At 55.4% G+C, this 24,443-nt stretch overlaps 2 protein-coding genes across 2 annotated transcripts in view; both read right to left on the bottom strand.

Annotated features, from left to right (window-relative positions):
• Nucleotides 1-9,071: 9,071 nt before the first annotated feature.
• Nucleotides 9,072-11,078, bottom strand: HSPB1 (heat shock protein family B (small) member 1). Its single transcript, XM_069570749.1, has 3 exons — nt 10,280-11,078; nt 9,485-9,548; nt 9,072-9,386 (listed from the first exon to the last, which is right to left on the bottom strand). Exons 1-3 carry the CDS (start codon nt 10,629-10,631, stop codon nt 9,197-9,199), a joined length of 606 nt encoding a protein of 201 aa, XP_069426850.1. The 5' UTR covers nt 10,632-11,078; the 3' UTR covers nt 9,072-9,196.
• A 7,106-nt stretch (nt 11,079-18,184) lies between these two features.
• Nucleotides 18,185-24,443, bottom strand: part of SRRM3 (serine/arginine repetitive matrix 3) — a 31,254-nt gene continuing 24,995 nt past the window's right edge. Inside the window, exons 11-14 of the mRNA XM_069569823.1 lie at nt 22,362-22,717; nt 21,552-21,767; nt 21,327-21,464; nt 18,185-19,729 (exon numbers count right to left, since the gene is read on the bottom strand). Of these exons, the coding sequence (XP_069425924.1) occupies nt 19,504-19,729; nt 21,327-21,464; nt 21,552-21,767; nt 22,362-22,717 (936 nt within the window). The 3' untranslated portion in view covers nt 18,185-19,503. The remainder of the gene's footprint in view (nt 19,730-21,326; nt 21,465-21,551; nt 21,768-22,361; nt 22,718-24,443) is intronic.

The following is a 24,443-nucleotide window of genomic DNA, read 5'->3' as shown; positions in this document are numbered from 1 at the left end:
GAGCTGGGGAGGGGTGAGTGGCAGCCTCAGGGGTTTGAGGTCTGAGAGGGAGCCTTTGTCGTTGACCTGTAACAGGGGCATTGCCCCCTAGATGCTCTTCAGCTGAGCAGAGGGGCCCGGATCCTAGCGTTCACTGAACCGAGGCCAGTGTCTGAGTCTGCAGCCCTGAAGGACATGGGAGCCTTTAGAGAGCAACCCACTGGAAATCAGAGAAAGGCCTGGAGAGGCGGGAACAGCAGTAGGGCAGAGTCTCACCAGTCTCTCAACACCCCGGAGCCAGTCTCTCCCTGTGGGGAACCCAGACCTGAGCCCGCCTGCCCAGAGGAGCTGCCAGGCCTACATCTTCTTCTTTTTAAAACATATTTATTTATTTGTTTGGCTACGCCAGGTCTTGGTTGTGGCACAGGAGATCTTTAGTTGCAGCATGCAGGATCTAGTTCCCCTAACAGGAATCGAACCCAGACCCCCTGCATTGGGAGCACAGAGCCTTAGCCACTGGACTGTTGCAGAAACCAGTAATCGAGAAACCAAGCACCACACTTGGAGAGTTGGAGAACTCAGGTTTATTACGCCGGCGGGCCCAGAGGAGTTAACACTCCAAGCTCTGAGCCCCGAACAAAGAGGTTACAGAGTTTTCATAGACAGACTATAGTGGGCAACACTAGCTGCTAATAGGCTGGTTGAAACTAAGAGAGGGGGATGCCTGACCTTTACCTAGACAGGCATGATGAAGCAGGTTTACAGGGGCTGAGCAATTGCAAAGAGCAGGACAAGGGTAAGGGAGATAAGGTCCACCTCCTAGTATTGTAAGTCCCCACGTTCTGAGACTACGTGACCTACGTGATCCAGACTTTGCAAGGAGCCAGCTGAGTTACAGAGGCAGAAGGAGCAAGAGGTGATATAAAATTTTAGCTTTTCCTCTTCATTCCCCCCTCTTGATGCTTCTATCACTCATTGTAGAAAGCATCATCTCATGTTTTGGTAGGACATTCAGAGCTCCCCATCATTTAGGGGGCTATATTGAGCTATTACCATTTGCAACTTTACGGATTCAATCCAAGAGGTTAGGAACTGGGTAATTGCATTGAGAATATAAGGGCCAAACAATAGCACTGCTAAGAGCATGATGAGAGGACCTGTTAAAGGGAGAAGCCACAAGGGCCCAGCTCCAGATATTGCTCTAGTTACCCCAGGAATTAGCTAGTTTTTCTCTCCTTTTTATGATTTGTTCCCTTAGCTGTTGGGCCATGTCCCTGACTATTTCTGATTGGTTTACATAAAAGCAGCATTCTTCATTCAAGAAGAGGCGGAGTCCTCGCTTTTCAGCTGTCAGTAGGTCTAGCCCGCTCCTATTCTGTGAAACCACCTCAGCCAGGGAGTGTAGTTGGTCCTGTAAGGACCAACAACAATACCGATTAGGGATCGAGGCCAGGGTTGACAATGAAAATCCGTCGATATTTTGATAGCCGGATCCTCAGGCTTCCGCCATGCATTGACTAGCCAGCTGCCAGTGCGTGGCTGGAGCAAGGCTGAAGAATCCTCAAGCTTCTGTCGAACGTTGACTACTCAGCTTCCAGAGTGACTAAAGCAGGTCTCAGCGTCCTTCGTGGGTGAGGGCTGTTGTCTTTGGTACTGGACCTTGAGGAAGTTTTTGGGGTCCCGAGCTTCTTTCCAGGTGTCCTCATCACAGGAAGCTGCTGCCTTCTCGACTCGGTGCGGTGGATCCAAGGGATGGCACCTATAACTTTAACAGCAGTAGGGGTTGCCAGGATGACCTGTCCAAACTGGCTGAAGTGGGTTTTTTTTTGTCTTATCTTTAACCCATGCCTCATCTCCTGGCTGATAAGGATGAACCCAATTGCCCAAAGGAATCGGTGTCCTTTCTAAGATTTCTTGGGCGATATGGCGGAAGACTTTTCCAGGGCCTGGAGGTGTCGGGACATCTCCAGGTCAGCTAGTTGTTGGTGGTCTCCCTTCAGCTTTTGTATCACTGGCGGTGGTCTCCCGTATAAGATCTTTTTTTTTTTTTCACAGTTTGTATTTTTATTTTCTTCATATAAATACCCAGAAGTGGAATTGTTGGATCATGTGGTAGTTCTCCTGTTAATTTTTTTTGAGGAACTTCTATACCATTTTCCATAGTGAATTTGCTACTTTGCATTCTGTTAACAGTGCACAAGAGTTCCATTTTCCCCACATCCACTCCAATGCTTGTATTTTTTTGTCTCTTTGATAATAATTAAATGTGAGATGGTATCTTGGGTGGTATCTTGCTATGGTTTTCATTTACATTTCCCTGGTGATTAGTGATGCTGAGCATCTTTTCATATACTTGTTGCTTATCTGTATGTCATCTTCTGAAAAATGTCAATTCTGCCCATTTTTAAATCAGACTGCTTCTTTTTCTTTTTAAACTATTGAGTTGCATAAGTTCTTTATATATTTTGGATATGAACCTTTTATCAGGTATATGGTTTGCAAATATTTTCTCCGGTTCCACCAGTTGCCTTTTCATTTTGTTGATGGTTTCCTTTGCTATGCAGGAGCTTTTGATTTTGTTGTAGTGCCACTTGTTTATTTTTGCCTTTGTTGTTTTTGCTTTTGGTATTCAAATCCAAAAAATCATCACTAAGACTGATGTTGAAGAGCTTTACTGCCTATGTTTTCTTCTAGGAGTTTTATGCTTTCAGGTCATATAGTCAAGTCTTTAAATTGAAATATTTCAAGTTAATTTTTGTGTATGGTATAGAAGAAAGTGAAAGTAAAGTTGCTCAGTTGTGTCCAGCTCTTTGCCTACCAGGCTCCTCCGTCCATGGGATTTTCCAGGCAAGAGTACTGAAGTGGGTTGCCATTTCCTTCTCCAGGGCTCCCGTATAAGATCTTAAAGGGAGAATAGCCTGAGGACCTCAGGGTGCATTTACAGAGGGAGATGAGAGTGCAGAGAATGATAGGGCAGCTTGTTCTAGCACTGTCTGGGTGATGGCCAGGAGATATTCTTGTCGTACTACTATTTGGAGAAGCTTAACAAGAAGTTAAAGATATATGGCCCAAAGATTAATAGAAGTAGGAAAGCTGCTGGGGGGCTAGCCAGGAGATCCAGGGCCAGACATTGGTTTGTGACATTAGTGTTTCTCTAGGTAGGAGACGATGTAAGAATTTGGACTCATAAAAACCTTTACCTAAGAACATCTGACTATCTGGAGGCCTGGTTTTCCAGGGTTTTCCCAGAGCACGGAGTGTCTTATTTTTTGTCTCCATCCTGAACTCCTTTCAAGAGGGTGTTGAAGGTCAGCATCTTATAGTGGTCATAATGTAATTTTTGTAGAGGCAGCTGGCAAGGGCCAGCTTCCAGTCAGCAGGGCCCCTTCATAGCCACATATTTGACCATGTTTGGGGGGCATTTCAAGGTCATTGTGTCCCACGGTGCTGGGAAGGCTCATTCCCAGGTCTAACAAAGATTCCATTGACAGGCCACTCAATGTGTTATCACTAGAACAGGCCTTGTAGGTAGCAAAAGTCTCTGGACCATACCTGTCTTACTAGCCTCTTGGTCCAGGAAAATATTTCCTCCTGTTGCTTCTTCCCACATCTAGAGTTACATTATTACAGTTATTGATCTCACATGGAACTGCATATCTGCATTTATCACAGGCTCAGTCACACATTTGGTAACGTAAGAAATAATCTTCTGAAACAAGCTACATAGAAAATAATATAGCTGGCAGTTATTAGTAAGGTCACAAGCAAGAATTTAAGTCAAGAACTTTCATTGGGTATAGCCCGGTATACCCCAGGTCATCTGACTCAGTTACATGATTATAGCCAAGTGTTAATCTCCTGGTTGTACATCATGGAGCATCTGACCTTTATCCAAAGACTGGTTACTGAGTTAAGCTTTAGAAACAATCTTAGAGTGTCCTTTTTAATAACTTAATTAAACCTTTTAGCAATATAGCATGACAAGGAACTATCTCAGAAGTGAGTCTTAGTAAGCACAGACCTTAATTAACAAAACTAAAATTTAAAATTCAGTGAAACATAATTTTTTCTTTCTTCGGAGAACTCATTGTGACGGCAGTAACACTGTAGCTAGGGAAGGCTTAATCCCATCAGATAAAAATGAGGTCTGTCAGGGAGCTGGGAAAAGCCCAGGGGCCTTCTTAGATTTCCGTAGCCCTGGCTCTTTGGTTTTTAGCTGTTGTTTATCCATTTTTAATTTCCTGATTTAGGAGCAGACTATTGCCATGTTTTAAGGACCTCAAGATAGCAAAAGTCTAACCGTGAGGGGTTATTTTTTTGTAGAAGCAGAATGAACTTTGTCTACATGTACCATAATTTTAAATAATGTTTATTTACTTTAGCAAAGTAACACAAAGATTTTAAAAACAAATCTAAATCACTTAAAGGCAAAGAAATTAATAATTTGTTATCAAAAGCTGCATTCTAAGAAAACTTTGTTCTCTAAACAGAGAGAAGACCAAATTCCAGTCTGCTACCAGCTTACTGTTAATAACAAAATTTGTTTAATCTGCTTAATCTTAGAAAGTCTTCTCCATAAATCTTGAAGAACTAGCAGTATTTTTCCAAAGGCATGAGAGTAAAACCATAGAAGGCATGTTTAGAATCTGAGTCTATTGCGGTTGACAAAGAAACCTGGTCCTAACACTTTAATATGGTAACTAGAATTATAACTGACTATATTTTTTATCAGGGCATATCAGATCTATATGAATTTCACATAATTTTAGGATATCTATATTAGTAACATCAACCATACAGTATAAGATTTTTCACCCCTCTAACAGTACTTCCCACATAATTGAACATGTCCAGTGAACCCAGGTAGCTTAATAGCTCTTTGGGATGTTTCAGGGGCCCTCTGAAGCATCCCAAAGTTAGCTAGAAGTCAAGTTATTTAGGAAGTTTTTCAATAAATGTCAAAAGGGTTTATAACTATATTCAGTCAGGTAGGATCATATAAGTTACTGTGAAATAATACTTATTTACTTAGCCAAAGTTAACAAAAGATTTCAAAGGTAAATACAGAACAATTAAGAGGTAAAGAAACTTAAATCTATTATTAAAAGCAGTTCAACATCTGAAGAAAGTATGTCCTCTTAACAGAGAGAAAGGCCAAATTCAAGTTTTGCACCAGCTTACTTTAAACTCATTTAGGTAAACTTAATTAAATTTACTTTAAACTTAGTCCTAACTATGCACAAAACTTTTTTTAGGGTCCACTTTCCACAAACTTTTTAATTACTTTCTATAACAGCCATCTGTAAGTCAGAACTTTCCTTTTCCTTTATAAAATGTAATTTTATTTCTTATACCTTCTTTATTAAAACATACATCCTACATCCTTATTAGATTAGCAAACAAAACATTAATATTAGATATTTAATATTGAATATTTCCCAGTTCACATGAATCTGAAATTTGTTTAGGTTAACTTTTCTTGTATTTAGAATTGTTTGATTTGTAAGCGCTTTCTTTTCTTTAGGGCAATTAAATTAGAACTCATTTACAACTTCAACAATATTATCAGAAAAAAACAAAAGACATACACTGAGACATACATAAATCCAGACAGACAGAGATCTTATAGTTCTCAGTGTGAGATTTAAAATCTCTCTTTGACTCCTTTTTTCTTCTTTGCTTGAAGTTCTAATTTGCCCAAGGCCGAGGTCTCAGGCAAAGTGGGCTGTGTATGTCAAGGACATGGAAAGGGTTAACTTCAAGCTTTTTCCTAGGCAGGCCTTTTAACAAGCTAGTTATTTTTAATTGCATATGCAAAAAGAATTGGTTTTGCAGTTTCCAAGAAGCAAAATTTCTCTCTCTGTTCAATCAGCAATCACACACTCATAATCATTCAGAGGCTATCACAATGCCTCCCTTCTCCAGAGTCCCCAGGTTTCCTTAACTGTTGCTGCCTTCCTGGGAGCTTCAAGGAGGTTATCAGTCACAATGCCTTCCTTCCCCGGAGTCCTGTCAGGGCTTGGCTGTCCAGAGAGTCGGTCAGAACACTGGTCCGAAAGAGAACCCGGAATACCGTCAAGTGGCGTGCCTCCTGTTGGTCTCGGGGTTCCTTCGCTCTAGCCAGGCTGAGCCACCCACCAGTCCAGCGGCTCAAGGGGCTGGCGTGCTTGGAATCTCGCTGGGGCCTCCAGAAATGTTACAGAAACCAGTAATCGAGAAACCAAGCACCACACTCGGAGAGTTGGAGAACTCAGGTTTATTATGCCGGCGGGCCCAGAGGAGTTACCACTCCAAGCTCTGAGCCCCGAACAAAGGGGTTACAGAGTTTTTATAGACAGACTGTAGCGGGCAACACTAGCTGCTAATAGGCTGGTTTAAGGGAGGGGGATGCCTGACCTTTACACGGACAGGCATGATGAAGCAGGTTTGCAGGGGCTGAGCAATTGCGAAGAGCAGGACAAGGGTGAGTGAGATAAGGTGTAGCTCCTAGTAAAGTCCCCACGTTCTGGAGACTACGTGACCTACGTGATCCAGACTTTGCAAAAAGCCAGCTGAGTTACAGAGGCAGAAGGAACAGGAGGTGATGTAAAATTTTAACTTTTCCTCTTCAGGACCACCAGTGCGAGTGGTCGCTTCAGTCGTGTCTGACACTTTGCAACCCCACGGACTATAGCCTGCCAGGCTCCTCTGTCCATGGGATTCTAGAGGCAAGAATACTGGAGTGGGGTGCCATTCCCTCCTCCAGGGGATCTTCCCCACCCAGGGATGGGCCCATGTCTCCTGCATTGGCAGGCGGGTTCTTTACCACTAGCGCCACTGGGGAAGCCCGGTAGACCACCAAGGAAGTCCCAGATCCCACATCTTCTGAGCTGAGCTCAGGCATACACAGGACCAGCCCAGCCTCAGACTTCGGTCCTCCCTCTGCCCTGCTCCTGACGGTACGACCCAGGCAGCCTACTGAGCTTCCATCCCTGCTTCCTCATCACTTATTTTGGGTTTCCAACAGAGACCGCAGCCCCAATTCTTCACCTCCTATGGACCTCATACCCCAGCTGTGTCCTAGAGGACGGTCTGAGCCCCTAGACCTATATTCCAGTTGGAGCACTGACTGCACCCAGGCGCTGACCCCTGCCTGCCCCCGGCCATGGCCCTGGACTCTGGGTCTTCCTGAGAGCCGGCAGCTCTCTCCATTTTGCAGCCTGGCTGGCTTCCTTGAGTGGCCCTGGCCCCCAGGCTCACCTCCATCACCATCCGTCTCCTCCTGAGGCCCCATGGAGCCTCCCTGGCCTCAAGCTGTGGAGGCCCGCTCCCCACCCCCGCCCCGGCCTGGGTCTTGAGCTCGTTTGCTCTCTGGTGCCTGTGGTCACTCAGATGGCCCTCCAGGACTACTGGGTGCACCCAGGGAGCTCTCTTTATTTTTTTTTTTATAATTTTATTTATTTATGATTTGGCTGCACTGGGTCTTAGTTGTGGCACATGGGATCTAGTTCCCTGACCCCAGATTGAACCCCCTTCATTGGGAGCTTGGAGTTTTAGCCACTGGACCACCAGGGAAGTCCCAGGTCTCTTCACTTCTTTGAGGCTTTGCTGCCCAGTTGCCAAGCAGGAGTAATGGCACCTCTTCTCAGGGCTGGCCTGAGGATTACCTTGTCAAAGGTTTGGCACCAGCTCTGCCACACATCAAGGGCACCGGCGGAGGAGCTGGCAGCCTCGAGATCGCTCTTTCTGACCAGACAGGAGGACCCAGACACACCCGTGGAAGTCAGGTCCATCCTGTTGCCAGCTGCAAGGGCGCGAGCCAGCAGAGTGAGGGTGAGACGCAGACGGGCTGACTCTGGGTCATGGCCCGGCAAAGTGGAGGCGTCCAGGAGACACCTGAGATGTGGGGGGTGTGCATGTCAGGGAGGCGGGCGGAAGATTTAAGAGATCAGAGCTCAGGGAACCAGCGGTGGGAGGGTGGGTGGACTGGGCAGCGCCCGGGCCGACAGGTCCAGACCCGCGCTGCCAGCTGGGCCAGCACCACCCTTATTCCAGGTGTTTATTTCTCTGTGGGCCTCCCTCCAGGTTCGGCGGGGCCCTGGAGGGCTGGGACCTGCCTTGGCTTTACGCCTGCTCCAGATCATGGTGTCCGAACATGGAGCCTGCACCAGGGAGTAGAGACTGGGAAGCTGGGCAGCGTGCGGGGATATGGTTGTGGGTGGGTGCTCAAGGCCCTGCCCTGCAGGTGCTGCTCCTTTCAGGAACCCTGGCAAAGCCTGGCTGAGCAATCAGAACAGGGTCTGTCTTGGCCACAGCCCCAGGCTCTAGGACCTTGTTGGTGGAGAAGACTGTAAGGTCTCTCAAGACCTTGAGCAGTTCAGACTGAGCTCCAAAGCCTGCATCTTCTTCCTCCCTCCCCAAGGTCTTCCCAGACCCTCCTTCATCAGGGAGAGTGAGTGGGTAGGAGAGGGTGGTGGGGAGGGCAGAGACAAAGAAGAGGGCTAAGGCAGGCGTGGCCGTTCCTGGCAGGGACAGGCAAGGTAGGCCCTCCTGCGGCCACTACTTCCCACATCAGGTCTTTGCCTCTCTCTTCCACCAAAACCTAAGCCACACCTGCTCATCACTCTCTGCGGGGCACTCTCAGACCTGAGGACCCAGGTCCCGTGCTGCCTACATGGGCTGGGCTGGGGGAATCGCCCCTCAGAAAGCCGCCAGGGGTGGCCACACCTCCCCTCCAATCTACCTGGTCCAAACCCTCTACGATGAAGTCAGGAATCTGAGCTCCCAGGAAGCCCTCTCCCCCAGCCCTGCCCTGTCTTCCCTCACCTGCCCCCTTGCCCAGGTGGTTCCTGAGTGCCCAAGCCTGGGTCAAGTGCCTCTCATAATTTCCCCTGCTCCCCCTCCAGCCCTGGGCGTTTTAACTCCGGTGAACAATCACTGCTTCTCTCTTAATGAACAAGGGGTACAGGAGGGCAGGGCTGTGCCCAGTGACAGATGATACTGCACCCACAGGACCCAGCCTGGGGCCTGGTGCCCAGCGGGCCCTCAGCAAACATCAAACCAGCACCAACCCTTCTTCCTTCACAAAACCAGCAGGGTCTGAGGCAGTGGCGGGCAGTGGCTTCAAACTTTATTTGAGAAAAACAGAAGGCAAACGTATCAAAAGAACATAGAGGTTTGGCGGGTGAGGATGGTCAGTGATGGCTACTTGTGGGGTGGGCCGCTGGGCAAAGGGCCTTTACTTGTTTGCCGGCTGTTCGGACTTTCCGGCTTCGGGGCCGCCAAGCTGGGCACGCGCCTGGAAGGTGACGGGAATGGTGATCTCGGCAGACTGGGTAGCTGACTTGGGCAACGGGGCCTCCACGGTGAGTGTGCCCTCAGGGGACAGAGAGGAGGAGACCAGGGTGGGATCCACACCGGGGGGCAGCCTGGACGGGCAAAGAGGGTGGACAAGAGTTACACACCAGGGCGTCCCCGCGCGCCCCTCTCCCGCCCGCCGCCCCCCAGATCCGGAGCCAGGACTCACGTGTATTTGCGAGTGAAGCAACGGGAAATGTAGCCGTGCTCGTCCTGCCTTTCCTCGTGTTTGCCTGGGAGGAGGGGGAGGGGAAGTAGGTCAGAGGAGGCGGGGAGGGGCGGCCTAGCCGCTGGCTCGCAGCCCAGCGCGCCCCACCTGCGGGCCAGGACTCCGGGCTGGCAAGACTGACGGAGGGATCTGGGTGCCCGAGACTGTCCCGGGAACTCAGAAGCTTTGGGGAACTCAGAAGCTTTTGGAAAGTTCGGGTTCAGGGGCTTGGCGAGTGGGGGGTGGGGGTGGAAGCGCGGCTCGGGGCAGGCGCACACGCCCCCTCCGCGGACCCGGGCTGGGAGCAGGGACCGTGACGTGGGGGGCATGGGGGGCAGGGCGGCGAGGGCGACGCCCTCTTCATACCGACTGCGGGCCCGGGTGGGTGGGGCGTGGCGGGGGCGCCTGGTCCCTTGGGGGCCAGGTCCTCAGGTCCGAGGGCTGGGGTTGAGGGGAGTCTCCGCTGGGAGGGGGCGTTGCTTTCCTTAGTGGAGACTTTTTAGGGCTAAAAGATCCCTTAGGAACTCCAGCAAACCCCAACTCCAGAGAATACAGACCAGGGGTAGGGCGAAGAGGCCGGGCCCCGCTCTGGGGGCTCCCCGCCTTCCCCCCCACCGCCCGTCCTCGGCTAAGTTTTCACTTTCCAGCGGCCCCCTCTCCCGGCTCCCCGCCCATGTTTCAACCCAGAGCTCTTCCCCGGGACCCGCGAGAGGCGAGGGGCCGGCGTCCCTGGGGCGGGGGCCAGGGGGTGCTTACCAGTGATCTCCACCACGCCGTCCTTGGTCTTGACCGTCAGCTCCTCGGGGGCGAAGTGGTTGACGTCCAGGGACACGCGCCAGCGGTCGGCGGTCTGCTGGATCTCGGAGACCCCGCTGCTGAGCTGTCGGCTGAGCGCGCGGCTGTAGGCGGGACCCTCGATCGCTGCGGCGGGCAGCGGGCGCACGTAGCCCGGCCATCCGCTGTGGCTCAGCCACTGCGACCACTCCTCGGGCAGCCGGGGCAGCCCGAAGGCCTGGTCGAAGAGGCGGCTGTGGGCCGGATACCAGTCGCGGAAAGGGTCCCAGCTGGGGCCCCTTAGGAGCGAGAAGGGCACTCGGCGCTCGGCCATGCTGGCTAGTCTGGGTGCGTCCGGAGTAGGCTCGGAGAAGCGGGAGAAGTGGCGGGCGCCGGACCCCGTAGCGCTTTTATGGGTCTCCAGCCGGGTATTTTTAGCAGGCGGTGTTTCAGGTCTCTATTAATGGCAATGACGGGCCAGGGGGCAGCCCCTCCCCCTGCATTCCCCCCCACTGCATACCGGGGCGCGGGGCGGGGCGAGGAAGGCCCTGCCCACATCTGGAACCTTCTCTTGTTCGAGAAAACAAATGACTAGAGCCTCGATGTCGGAGCACTGCCCACTGCTGGACGCTCGGAGGCCTGGGTGCTAAAGCGCTGGGCCGCTATCTGTGGACAGTCGGGGAGGACAAAGCCGAGAGGGAGAGAGAGAAAGAGAGAAAGAGGTCGAGCAGTGAGTCCCAAGGGGAGAGAGAGAGGTCTAGCAGTGAGTCCCAGGGCGCACAACTAGGAACTGGCAGAGCGAGCCAGGATTTGGAAGGCAGTGTGTCTGTGATATAATGCCTTAAGAAGCAGCGTGGTTAGGGCGGTCTCGGGAGGTAGACCGCCTGAGTTCACATGCAGGTTCTGCCACTCACTGGATGAACTTGTGCAAGTTCAGAGTCTTTTGCCTCAGTTTCCCCATCGGGAAAATGGGATGATGGTGGTGATGATAATGCTTTCATCGCTAGGTTGGTTTGAAGATTCAGCCTCAATGCAAGTAAACATTTTAGTCCAGGGTACACGATAATGAATATATTATCTATATTTATATATAGATAATATATATAGATAATATATTATCTATAATTATTATTAGCCCCTGAAGTTGAAGGAGGGGGCAAGAAGGAAAGCATGTATGTGTCCCTGTTGCAGAGGCAATGGTATGTGTAGGTTTGGCCATTTGCCCACTGAACCCCAGTGGAGTAGACTCAGATCACAAACCTTGAGGGCCAGTACTGAGAAGGGGTCAGGAAGAAGGTTATGGTCAAGTCTCCCCATTATATCTAGTTTTCTGGAGGAGCCCTAGACAGGGGAACTTGAAATGCAGCAACCTTGAATCTAGTCAGGGCTTTGCTGTTTGTGTGATTTGGGCCAATGCTCCTTTCCCTGTTGGCAGGTTATTACCTCGAGCCTGTTCTGTTGAATATTCCCGCAGACGGAGAGGGGGCAATTCCTTCAAACTTGCTTGGAGCCTGAGGCCCGCCCCTCCTCCTATCTGACCGCCTGTGAGATCCACGCCCCCACTATCCCCTCTGGGAAAAGATGCTGCCCCTAGCTTCCTGCCGTAATCCTAACAATCTCTCTCTCCTGCCTTCCTTCTCCTGACATGTGTCCTGTATCCCTCCTTTTTCAATGAGGAAACAGGTTTGGAGATGAGGTGATGGGCCTACAGTCTCCCGTAAGCCACTAGCAGAGGAAGGCTCTCGTCTCTTGTGCTCAGGGCTCTTCCCCTGGTCAAGCTCCCACCTTGGACTCCTCTTGTTTTCTCTTCTCCCGAGACACACTCTGCTTGCTGCCCACCCACCCCCCGCCCCGCCCCGACCCCCAAGGGTCTCAGCTTCAGGAAGCCCCAGGCCTTGGCTCCCTGGCACTCCCAGCTCCACCCGACCCAGCTCTTAATGTCAGGGTGAGGTCAGGAGCCAGGGAGGGCCCTCATCCGCTCCCTGCCTGCCCACCTCGGCCCAGACTGGAGCCCAGGTGCCCCACCCTCGCGGGAGCTGTCACGTATAATCACAGATGCTTTCAAGTTCAGCCTAGCCACGCTCTGGGTGGGGGCTGCCTGCCTGGCCGCCAGTACCTTGTAGACAGAGGCTCCTTTCAGAGCTTCCTTCGATTTGCCTGAAACCAGGGTGGGGAGGTTCCATCCCTGTTGCCCCAGCCAGAGGAAGTTGTGCAACCCACAGGGGTGGCATAAGACAGAACTTTCATATCTTACTTTTTTTTTTCCCCCACACCACGAGACTTGTAGGATCATAGCTCCCTAACTAGGGGATTGAACCTGGGCCCTTGGCAGTGAAAGCGTGGAGTCCTAACCATTGGACCACCAGGGAATTCCCCACGTCCATCTTTGGTTGGTCACTTCTTGAGGGACTCTGATCAGAGCTGCCAATCACAAGGGAGGGGACCTGGGTGGCTCTAGGTGGTGGTAAGAGGGGGTGAGCGAGGGAGAAACTGGGTTTTGGGGTCAGACTGGGTGGGGTGTGAATCTGCTGCTGTTCACTGGCCTGCTGACCTCGCTGAGCCGGCAGATAACAACACACCCATCTTTCAGGGCTGTGCTGAATCTATAACATGATAACTCCAGCGAAGAGCCTGGTGCTCAGAAGTGTTCATTGTTATAATAACAAAGGAGGAAAGAGGGCCTTTAATCTTGGATACTGAGGCTTAGATTAATGAGAAATAACTGGGTGGATGCACTTTACAGCACACTCAAGAATCTTATCAGGGTCTTATTTTGGAGATGAGAAAACTGAGTCACAACTGGCCTAAGGTCACAAGGCTGGTGATGGGTGGAAGGATTGGAACCTGGGGCCTCCTGCCTCTCCGGCCTGGGAAGTCCATCCAGGGAGGGCTGTGGGCTGAGGGGTGCAGCCCAGGGTTACCTGTGGGACAGGGAGGGTGGGGCCGGCCTCTCTGGGTTCACTTCCAGCCCTGACCAAGCAGAGCACCCCTCTTCCAGGGGACTGAGCTGCCTGGGGTAGCTTTCTGGGGATTAAGGGGATAACTCCACCCCCAGGGATTTCCCAGATGCCAAGGGGTTGGGGAGCAGGTGGGCACTGCCGGGACTCCTTAATCATAGGGTCCCCTCCCTTCATCCCTAGCCTCAAAGTCTGGAGTACCCTGCAGCAGCCTAGAGACTAGCCTCCCAGCCTCCTGGCCCTGTGCCGGAGGCCTCAGCCGCATTAGCCACTCCCTTGGCAGGCCTTTGCCAACTGCGGCTGTTCCAGCCCCTCCTTCCCTTGGCCCAGCCTCAGAGAAAGCTCGAGAGTGTTCAGGCAGCTACCGGAGCTCCCAGGAGAGGCCTGACAGCTGATGAATTGCCAGTCGCTGGGCCTGCTGGGAACTAAAAATGTGGGCAGCCGTAATTAGAATGGGGGTGGGAGGCACTGGGTCTCTCTGGAAGCATCTAGATACTTCTCCTGCAGGAGTTCATTTCCACAAACCCAGCTCCTAACTGAGCCTTTGGCTTCTGGCTGGCCTGAGGGGTCACCTCATCTCCACCATCTCTGAAGTGGGGGGAGGGGCGCCAAGGAGGGGCCAGAGGGAGGGCTGGGGTTCCATCCTCTTCTTCCTGCCCTGCCACCAGCAACAAGAATCCGTCAGGCTTGGGAGTCTGGGGACGTCCATGTCTCTGACTGTGACCTTGGCCAGGGGCCGGTCTCTATGACTCATTTGCTTCATCTGTACAGTGAGACCATCGGACTGGATGTTCTCGAAGACTCCTTCCAGCACTGGTGAATCAACAGATTCTCCTCCACTCTCTCCCTCCCTCCCCCGCCCCATCCTGCAGCCCCTCCCCCCCAGGGACGGGCATATGGTGAGAGGAGACAGAGGGGCCCAGAGGATGCTGAGACTCGGAATCCCTGGCGGGTAGTGGCCATTGGCGGTGGGAGCCCGGGTGGCTGGAGCACCCTCATGGGCTGGGTGTCCTGAAAATCCTTTCCCAGGTGGAGGGGAGCTTGGCAAGGGAAGGGCAGGTGCCTGGTGATGAAGCTGGTTTGCTGAATATGCCCTCAGCTAAAGAGAGGCTGGGGAGGAGGCCAGGGTGCTTCCAAGAGCGTTTCAGAGAGGCATGGGAGGGGGGTAGTCAGCTGGAACCCCCAAATTGGGCATGAACACTTGTGACCTGCTACGCTGGGTCTGGGGCTGTAGGAGACAAATTAAGTAAAGGGGGCGGATTTGCCAGGACACAGGAAAGCCTTGTCCAGCCTCCTGGCTGCTGTGTGTGTTGGGAGGGAGTGGACAGAGGGGTCCCTGAGGCCCCGCATGCAGAGGAGAGGACTACTATGCCCCAAATGCCACATCTTCCAAAGGTTCCCCCACCCCTGCCCCCATCTCCCCTCCTTGCTACCCGATATGGAATTCAAGTTTCCTGTTTTCCTGCCTGCCTTCCAGTGTTTTTCCCTTTTCCCAAGGTCAGAGCAGAAGAGTGCAGGCTCAACCCTCTGGGGGAGGGATGGCAGGGGAGCAGGAGGGGGTGGGGTACCTCCCCATCCTTTTCAGGAGAACAGGTGCCAAGTATCCAGCGAAGTGCTGAGGACGAGAGCTTCGGGCTTTCAGGCTGACAGGGACCCTCCCCCAGGGATCTCGCCTCTCAGTCCTGGCCAGTTTTGTATCCCTTCTGGCCCGGGACCAACCTGCAGTTTTTTCCCTTCTCTCTGTCGCCCTCTAGGGGTCTTCTTGCTGCCACCTCGCCGTTTGTCGCCACCCTCCCCTACAGTGGCCGGAACCCCTCATTTCTCAGTTCCCTCGTTCACCCCTCTACTCATTCAACAAACATCGCAAGGGTGCCTGTTTGGGGGATGCCAAGATAAGAAGGCATGGCCTGGGCTCCAGAAGCTCACAGATGTAGGGTGAGCGAGACACGCCAAGAAATAACTGCATCAACAGTTTGATGCTATGGGACTTCCTTGGTGGCTCAGAGTTAAAGAATCTGCCTCCTGATGCGAGGGACTCGGGTTTGATTCCTGGTCAGGGAATTAAGATCCCACGTGCCTCAGGGCACGTAAGCCTGCAAGTTGAAACTACTCAGCATAGACAGTCTCTGGGCTCTGCAACATGAGAAGTCCCCAAGGTGCAATGAGAAGCCTTAGCACTGGGGCTGGTGGACCGCAGATGGGGAGAGAGCAGAAATGAGCCGGTCATGTTGCACAGTCCAAGGTCAATGGGCAACACCCCCAGCACTGAGCAGGACATCCCTAGAGTGATGAGGAGGCTGCACTGAGTTTCAGCAACCCCTGTCGAACCCACAGGTGTTTCTGGATCAGATCACCCTCCATCCAAAGGTCCTGGTCACTCATCCCATTTTGCAGATGAGGAAAATGTGCAGGTCAGAGATGGGGGCTCTAGCCAAGATACAAGCTGGGAGCTGGCCTCGAGTCGGGGGTCTGGAGTACAGGGACCACCAGTAGAGGACTGAGCTCACAAGGCCGAGAGGGCACATGGTCCCCCAGCTAGTGGCTGGTGCAGCTGGATGAGGGCACCCTGTCTGCCCTGGCCCTGCTTTCCCCCTGGGCTGTCATCTCCCCCCTGTGGTCAGCAGAACAGAGGCCCCCAAAGAAGTCCTATTGGAGAAGGAAATGGCAACCCACTCGAGTATTCTTGCCTGGAAAAGTCCATGGACAGAGGAGTCTCATGGGCTACCGTCCATGGGGTCGCAAAGAGTCGGACACAACTGAGTGACTAAACAACAACAGTGCCGCAGCAAAGACCCAGCGCTGCCAAAACCAAAAAACAAAAAGCCCAAATTGCCTGATGCCCTAAAGGCAGGGACAGACCAAGGCTGGAGGAAACCAGGGGGAGTGAGTGGCCACTGCAGCTGGCAATCAGGAAGTCTCCTTGGAGGAGGAGGCAGCTGAGCTGGACCTAAACCGGGAGCTCCTAGGGAACTGGAGGACAGGGCATGTGGGGGGCCGAGGGACCCTCCAGGGAGGAGGGTCTGCTGGATTCCAGGAAAGGGATGGGAGGATGGCAGTTTCAGGGGCCATTTGGAATGCCTTCCAAGCCCTATGCCTGGTAGACATGGTCCTGGGATCCTCGGGGTGGGGAGTTCTGCTTCATTAATTCCAGTACTGGGTCCTCAGAGCACATAGTAGGTGTTCAGTAAGCCTGTTGGGAGGAGTGAGGGAAAGGTCAGATTGGCATTTTAGATGTGGTGGGAGGGGCAGGCAGGGATAGAAGGGGCAGGCCAGCTAGTGAGGAGGTGGGCATGGGAGGCAGGGTGGTGGGGAGAGGCCAGGAGCCGGGGGTAGGGTAGAAAAGGGAGTGGTACTGCCTGGTCACAGCCTGGCTGTGGGGTGTGGACGAGGAAGGCTGGGCAGGGAGGGCAGGGAAGGGGGAAGGCAGAGGGGCAGGGGCAGCTGGGTGGGAGACAGGCTGGACTTGCGTGCTCACCTTCAGGCTGTTTCATGCCCCGCCTGCCCCCTCCAAAAGAGTGGCATCTCTAAAGTAGGACCAAGTCTGCTTTCCCTGTAGCCCCAACCCCTGCCTGAAGCCCAGTTCTTGCTGGACCGGTGTAAAGGGTTAAGGAGATCACCAGTGCTTCTTTGAACAGCTTCCTCAGATCAGAAACAGAGCCAGTGGCCAAAGGCCTCCTCAGGTGCCCCTTCCAGCCTGAGGGAAAAGAAACTAGAGAGGGGTCACGTGTGGACAGAGCCGTAGGCTTCAGAGCACGGCAACCCCTCCTCGGGTCTGCAGCCCAGACCAGACCCAGGGCATCTCCTGTGCGGGGCCCTAAAGGACTGCAGAATGTCTGAGATACCAGGCTGCCTGCAGATGCGGGCGTGATGGCCTCCTTTCAGATTCCCAAAGAGCAGCTGATTCAAAGCAAGGTTAGACTCTGTCACTCTAAGAGGAGAAGGAAGATGAGCAGAATGTGTGTGTTTAAATCTACATAAAAGAATCTGCCTGCCATAATGCGGGAGACCTGGGTTCGATCCCTGGGTTGGGAAGATCCCCTGGAGAAGGGAATGGCAATCCACTCCAGTATTCTATCCTGGAGAATCCATGGACAGAGGAGCCTGACGGGCTACAGTCCATGGGGTGGCAGAGTCGGACACGACTGAGTGACTAACACATACAAGTAAAAGAAATAAATACAATGTGAGTAGCTGTTAAAAACAACAGCAAAAAGCCACACCAAGCTCTCCCTTTTCAATCCCCATCCTAGCCTCCAGCCAGGGCTGGACACACAGTGTTTTCTGTAAGTGGCCACCCATGGGTGACTTGCTATATGGCAGGCAGGCCCTGTGCCAAGCACTTTCAGGACAATATCTCCCCTTTCGGCTTCCTCCCAGCCCCGAGTGGAGCCCGGATTCAGAGCCAGTGTTGTTCTGAGCTGTGTTGCAGCTGTTCTGAACATCCCACCTGTAAGGAAGGTCCTGCACGTGGACCCTGCTTCCCCATTCACTGCTGAAGTGAGGCCAGGTATTGGGGGGTCGGGGAAACAGGGGTGTTCAAAGCCCACAGGGCGGGTCTTCCCTGGTGGTAAAGTGGATGACACTCCGTGCTCCCAATGCTGGGGGCCCAGGTTCCATCCCTGGTCAGGCTACTTAGATCCCACATGCCACAACTAAAATCCGGAGCAGCCAAATAAAAAAAAAAAAATATTAAAAAAACAAAGCCCACAGGGCCTCCAGTCTGAGAGGAAGAAGGCCTTTTGGGGGCCCTGTTTTTCTCCCCACCGATCTGCAGACTCATGCATGGAAGCAAGAGGTGGAGGTGCTGCACCCTGGTTCCTCGGTGCCCGCTCTTCTCCTGGGTCCCTCTCATTTCTCAGAGGGAAGGACCCCAGGACCCCCCTTTCCCTCCCTGCACTCCCCAGGTACTCAAATCCACAGAGGCCTGGTCTCACCACCTGCCATCTGGGCTCCAAGTGTTTATTATTTAGAGTCCAATTTCTATCCGCACCGCGGAGAAGGAAGGGGAAATGGGGGGGGGGGGGTGAGGTGGGGGGAGGAAACCCGGATCAGACCCCAGACCCCTCCCCCAACTGGAGCCCAGGGCATCTGCCCTGTTGGGCCAAGGAAGACTTTGTGAGATCCCTGAGGGCCCCGGGAGGAGGGGGCTGGGAGCAGCAGGAGAGGGCTGGGGGCTCACTGCTTCCCCATCTGTCCGTCCGTCCGTGCCCCAGGCCACCGCCCTCAATCTAGAGTCTACCCTTCCTTCAAAGGGCTGTAGCACCCCTCTCTGGGAGAGGAGGGAAAGTGCTCCCCCGGCTCCCTGCTCTCGTGGGCATGCCCTGGAGTGCACATTATCCTACGCCCGCGCCATCTGGCCCAGGTTCCAGCCACTGGGCACGCCGGGACTCCGGAGCCTGCTCAGTCCTCCCACTGCACTGCTTTCCCCCCGCAGGCTCCTCCTCTATCCCCCCTTCTCCCTTCCACCTCCTGACCGGGACCCCATTTGGTCTCAGGGTCAGAGGCAGCTGGGGTCTGTAGGGCCCACCTTGGGTCACACAGACGGCCTGGCTGGTGAAGCCCTGGCCCAGAAGAGCACAGGGCAACGGCTGGAGGGGAGAGCCTGACCTGGAGAGGTGGGACCAAGGGTGAGCTCCCTGGGCCTGTGGGCTAAGGCTCAGGGCCCCCACCGAGTCTGGGCACTCTTGGGCCAGGGAAGGGGTTTGCGGAGGCCATGGGGCCAGCCTCTAGCCTGCAGCTAGGGTCCTCCTGCAGCCAGCTCAGAAGGAAGGGGTTCCCCAGCCTGGAGGGTGGTGCACCAAGGGTTAGGCCGTTCCTCCTTCTGTCTAACTTAGCTCCCGCCTGCTGTCCCACTCCGTGTCCGCCCAGAGGTGGAGAGGAACTGAGGGCCCTAGGGAGTGGCAGGGGAGGCTCCCAGGTCTGGCACTTTTAACAGGGTGTCCCTGGCTCCACTGGACTGAGGTCCTCAGCCTGGTGAGCTGGCATCAAGCAGGAAAGGGTGATGATCCCTGTGTTCGAAACGGCTCTTTGTTCCCTGGACTGCGTAGGTGAGCAGGAGGTGGGGTGGGGACCCTCCAGAAGCAGCAGAATCCAGCTCCTCTTTGTCTTCAGGGCACCCACCACCCTCAAGGTCTTCCCCGGTTCCGGGACCTCTTTGTAGCAGTGGGGTGCAGGCCCCACTGCCTCCCACGGCTCCTGGAGCCCTCGCCTTGCCCTGTGCCAGAGGGCATGAGGCTGGGTTCGCTGGGCTCAGAAGCCCCCACTCTCTGAGCTGCTCCGGCTGTGGTAGCTGGGAGTGGGGCTCTGGGAGGGACTTCGTGTGCGGCTGTGGGTCCGACTGCGGCTGCTGTAGCTTCCGTGGCTGTGGCCGGGGCTGGGGCTGTGGCTGGGGCTCCGGCTGGAGTAGTCACTGCTCAGGCAGCTGGAGGAGGACGAGGGGCTGGGTCGGTAGTAGGGGATGGGACGCTTCCGGGCACTGCCGGGAGGGAAAAGCCGATTACAGGCCATTAGGGGCCCTGAGCTCTGCCAGTCCTGGGCCCTCACTCTGGCTCTGAGCCCATCCCCATCAGTGGCCAGGGCTTGCCGGCCTCAGTTTCCCCTGATCTCCACCTTGGAATTCTCCCCGCCTCCACCTCCACCTCTGCCCCCACAGGATGAGACAGGCAGTGGTTCCTAGCCAATTTCATGTTGATCGCTTTGTTTTTCCTGCAGGGAAAGGGGACCAAGTCTCTGCTTGATTGAAGCAGGTGCTTGATAAATATTTGTTGAATAAACGATACTTTTAAATATAGTCAACTCACATCAGCCAAGCTAAGCAGCAGCTTCTGTGCCTGGGAGGGTTTGTGAATACAGCTGAGTCCTGCTTCTTTGTTCCCCCAAAGAATTGAGGATTTTGGTTTTCAAGTCACTCAGAGGGAACAGGAGGAGGCCCCTGGCCACTGCTGCCCAGGCCCAAGGCCCTGGCCCAAGGCCCCCTGCCTCCCAGCCCCCCACACCTTACTCCACTACCTCCCCCTGGCCCGGAGTTAGTCTGAAGCCAGGAGACTGTGACCCAGAGGAAAGAAAATAGAGTTAAGGAGGCGACAGCGCCCCACTGCGTGGGGTTAATTCTGAGAAAGAAAACATGTATAAGTTAGTTGGCAGGGGAGGAGGAGGCAGCCTGGGAGCGGGCAGGAGTGGGTGCCAGGTGGAAGGCGTGGAGGTCTAGCTGTCTTAGGGCACCCGGCTTATGTGGGTATCTACTGGGGGGGTATCCCAAGCCTGGCAGGCTGGCCTCTAGCTCTGATAGGAGAACTGAAGCCCAGAGAGGCAGGCTTATCTCCTAAGGCTGCCCAGCAAGGCCAGAGCAGAGGCGGCCTCAGCATTTTGCCTGTGGTCCTTTACCCCATGTCAGGGACCTGGGGCTGCAGAGTGATTTCCACAAATGCAGACCATCCTCTCACCTGGAGACCCAGGCCCAGAGCCCCAGTCCTGACAGACTGTGTGGGCACAGTGGGAGGGATTGGCTCCTCTCTCAACTGCCCCAGAGACCAGACTGCTGTTGCCCCCTCCTCTAAATTCCCCCACGGGGTGGGGGCTGCTGAGAAGTGAGCAGAAAGGGTTAGTGGGAAAAGGAGAGGCAGACAGACAGCTGAATAGAGCCAGTCAGCTCACATGGATATCTCCCCTGCGGCCTGTGGAGAGGGGGTCCACCCGGCCCCCAGGCTGGCCACAGGCCACTCAGCAGGCTGGACCTTAAGATGAAGGAGAGAAGGAGAGAGACATCATTGCCAGGAGGTGAATGAGGGGCGGGAAGGAGGAGGGAGGGGCTCCAACAGGGATGGCTGGAACCTTCCAGAGCCGAACTCCTTGCCTGCTGCTGTCCCCAGACCGAGTACCGGCCCCTCCCCTCCAGGCCTCCCAGACGGCTTCCCGTCCGGAGGCCTCCCTCCTCCCGAGCCTGCCCCAGTCTTCGGGTCCTACCCCACCATTTCCCTTCCCCAACCCCCACCTTCTCTCCTCCGGCGCCCCCCTACCCGGCCCTGCACCAGGTTCAGTGGGTGGGGGAGCCCCGTGGTCCGGCCCCTGCCTACCTGGTGATGCGCCGCGGCTCCATGAAGCTGGGCGAGTCCCGGCGCCGTTTGCGGATGGGCGAGTAGCTGCGGGAGCGGCGCCGGGCGCGGGCGGCCTCGGCCTCGGCGTGCCTCGCGCGGCTTTCCCCGTCCTTGTCCCTGCGGGGCCCGGCCCGGGGTGAGCGACGCGGCCCGGCCGCCCCCGTCCGGTCCCGCCGCCGCCGCCACCCCTGGACCCGCACTTACCGACCCAGGGTTTTCTTGGGCGACGGCGAGCGGCTGGGGCTGCGGGCCCTCTTCTCCGCCGAGCGCGATCGGGATTTGGAGGGCGAGCGGCTGGAGCTCCAGGAGCGCGGGTGCGGGTCCGGGCTGCGCGACGAGCTCCTCCCCTCGGGCCCGCCGTGCCTGCCCGGGGACGGCGAGGTGCTGGCGGGCCGGGCGCGCGGGGCTCGCTCCTTGGCCCTGGAGGAGGGGGCACGGCGACAGGAGGGGGACTCTCAGCTGGCAGAGAGTGGGCCCTGAGCAGGGGAGGGGGGCCTCGGGTGACAGGAAAGGGAGTGAGGGGGCCCCCTCGAAGGGAAAGGTCTTGGGAAGGTAAGGGGTTCTATGGGGTTGGCGAGGGGACGGGGGTGGTGTTGGGGGAGGGGCAGGGAGTGGGTTCCAGGAGGAGGGAGGGGGGCTCTGCTGCGGGGAGAGGAAATCAGTGAGGAAGAGGCCTTTCCGTGCCGTCGAGGGAGAGTGATCTTGGGGTTGGAGGGGCTCGTAAGGAAGGAGGGTTTGCTAGCATGGGAATGGGGCCTGGATTTTAGCGGGGAGATGGGGAAAGAGGTCTGCTTGGGGGAGGAGGGAGGGAGGGGGAACTCAGTGCGTGGGGAGGGAGGACCACCAGGGAGGGGGGAGGGCTCCGTCGGAGGAGGGTGATCCGCGGGGTGGGGGGAACTCGGTGCACGGAGAATGACGGGGTCGAGGGCCTGGTGGGCAGAGGGGCTGACGGGAGTAAGTGCTCAGTGCGGGGAGGGGAGCCCCGGGCGGGTCCCAGGGGCCGAGCCCGCTCACCGTTTCCCGTGCCCGCCGTGGCCTCGCTCGGAGCCGGGCTCGGGCCCGGGGCCGGGGGCGCCGCCGCCCGAGTCGCTGCTGGAGCGGGCCCTGCTGAGCGAGCGCGACGAGCCCCGGGGCGGCGCGGGCCGGGCGCGCCGGCGGCCCCTGCGGCGGGGCGCGGACGCCGAGGACCGCGATCGCCGCCTCCGCCGCCGCCGCCGCCGCCTCCTGGCCGCCCCGCCCGCCGCGCGGCCTCCTCTGCCTCGCGACGACGGCGCCGAGCGCGGGCTCGGGCTCTCCTTCCCCCGCGCGGGCGGCGTGGCTGCGCCGGCCTCCGCCTGGTCGCGGGCCCTGGGCGAGGGCGAGCTGGGCTTCTGACGGGGAGAGAGGCAGAGAGGGCACGGAGCGGGGTGGAGAGGGGACGGGGCGGGGGCGACAGGGGCGGGCAGAGACGGGGCAGAGACGGAGAGTCCAGAGGGGGGCAGACAGAGCCGAGCAGAGAGGAAAGAGACGGGGAAGAGGTTAGCGCAGCAGAGAGAAAGAAGAGGACAGACGGAGAGGGCAGATCCAGAGGAGGAACCAGAGAGGGCGAAGGGGGAGAGAGCGGGCGGGTGGGGTGGGGGGAGAGAAGGAGAGGGAGCTTTCACCGGGCCCGGGCCGGGGGCCTGCCAGTCCCGGAGCATCGCACACACGGTTCCCCGCGCCTGCCCTGCCTCTGCCTCTCCTGAGTGTCCACCTTCTGGCCTCAACAGTGCAGCTCATGCAAGGTTCTCGGCATGCAGAACACAAGAGGGACGGAGCGGTGGGGGCTGGGGGGGGGGGCTGACAGGGAGGGGCATCCAGGACGGGCACCGGGTGGGGGCTGGCATTGCCCCCGCCCCTCGACGGGATGGAGGATCCCGGCAGAGAGAAGAGAGAGGGTGGGCACCGGGGAGGCCGGGCCAGGGCCAGCCCACCAGGCCAGGCCGCCCAACGCGTGGGGGTGGGTGTGGGGGGGTGTGGGATGGGGGGGCACACGGCACACAGATGGGGTGGGGGCGGGTCGGGACAACTGAACTCAAAACTGAACCGAAGAAAGGGAGGAAAAACAGAAATTAAAAAAAAAAAATCCACAAATGTCATTAGATACCAAAAATCAAAAACAATGTCTGAACTCCTGGGGAACTGACATTTTTCTGTTAACATTTTTTTTCTTTCTTTGTTTTCCGACCCTGCAGAGATCTGTGGAGCTGTCAGTAGCACCCGACTGTCTTTCTGTTTCTCTCTTTTCTTTTCCTTTTTCTTTTTTTTTAAGTTCTGATTTTTTAAGTCCCTCTTGGTTAACGTCCACTTACCAATAAAGTGGCACTTCCTCCTTTAGTAGGTAAGATGTGTAAGAGAAGGGAAAAGTGTGGTAGCGTAAGTTCATCATTAGATTCACAAAAATGCAAGAGAGATAGAGAGAGAGAGAGAGAAACGCAACCACCCCATTCTAGGCTGGGAGGAGGCCACGCCGCCTCTGGAGGAAGGATGGGCAGCGCCTGGCTCCTTGCGCCTGTGCCCAGGGGTCACCTCTGGAGTGACCACTGGATAGAGATGTGGAATGTATTTTCTGAAAGTGGACTCAGGACACAAGGATCGGGCTATGGAAAACCGGAAAGGGCCCTGGCTGGGAAGCAGGGCTCTGAGAGCCTGCCACTACTGACCTCACTGAGTGACCTTGGCCAAGTCACTTGCCCGATCTGGGCCTCAGTCTCCCATCCACAAAATGACAGGGCCAGACTTTGCTTCTGGCTGTCCCTTCCAGAGCAAATGTTCCAGGATTCCCTGACTCCCCTTTCCATCCCCCTCCCTCCGCAGAACTGACCCTTCCTCCTGTCCTTGGGCTTCCGGCCAGTAACAGTTGATTGTACTTGTCTGTGAGTCTGTCTGTCCCTCATTCCTCCCCATCCCTCAGTCACCAGCACCAACTTGACTCTGAGCACCTTCAGGGCCAATCTGGTGTAGGAGTCAGCTTTGTAACCTCGGTTGTTTTTTTTTTTTTTTTTTTGCTGTACCACACTGAGCAGCATGTGGGATCTTAATTCCACAACCAGGGATCAAACCCGCACCCTGTGCATT

The sequence above is a fragment of the Ovis canadensis genome, chromosome 24 (genome assembly GCF_042477335.2).
Source record: "Ovis canadensis isolate MfBH-ARS-UI-01 breed Bighorn chromosome 24, ARS-UI_OviCan_v2, whole genome shotgun sequence".
NCBI classification, from domain to species: Eukaryota; Metazoa; Chordata; class Mammalia; order Artiodactyla; family Bovidae; genus Ovis; species Ovis canadensis.
Note: the sequence above shows the minus strand (reverse complement) of the source record. Positions and strands in the feature narration are given on the sequence as shown.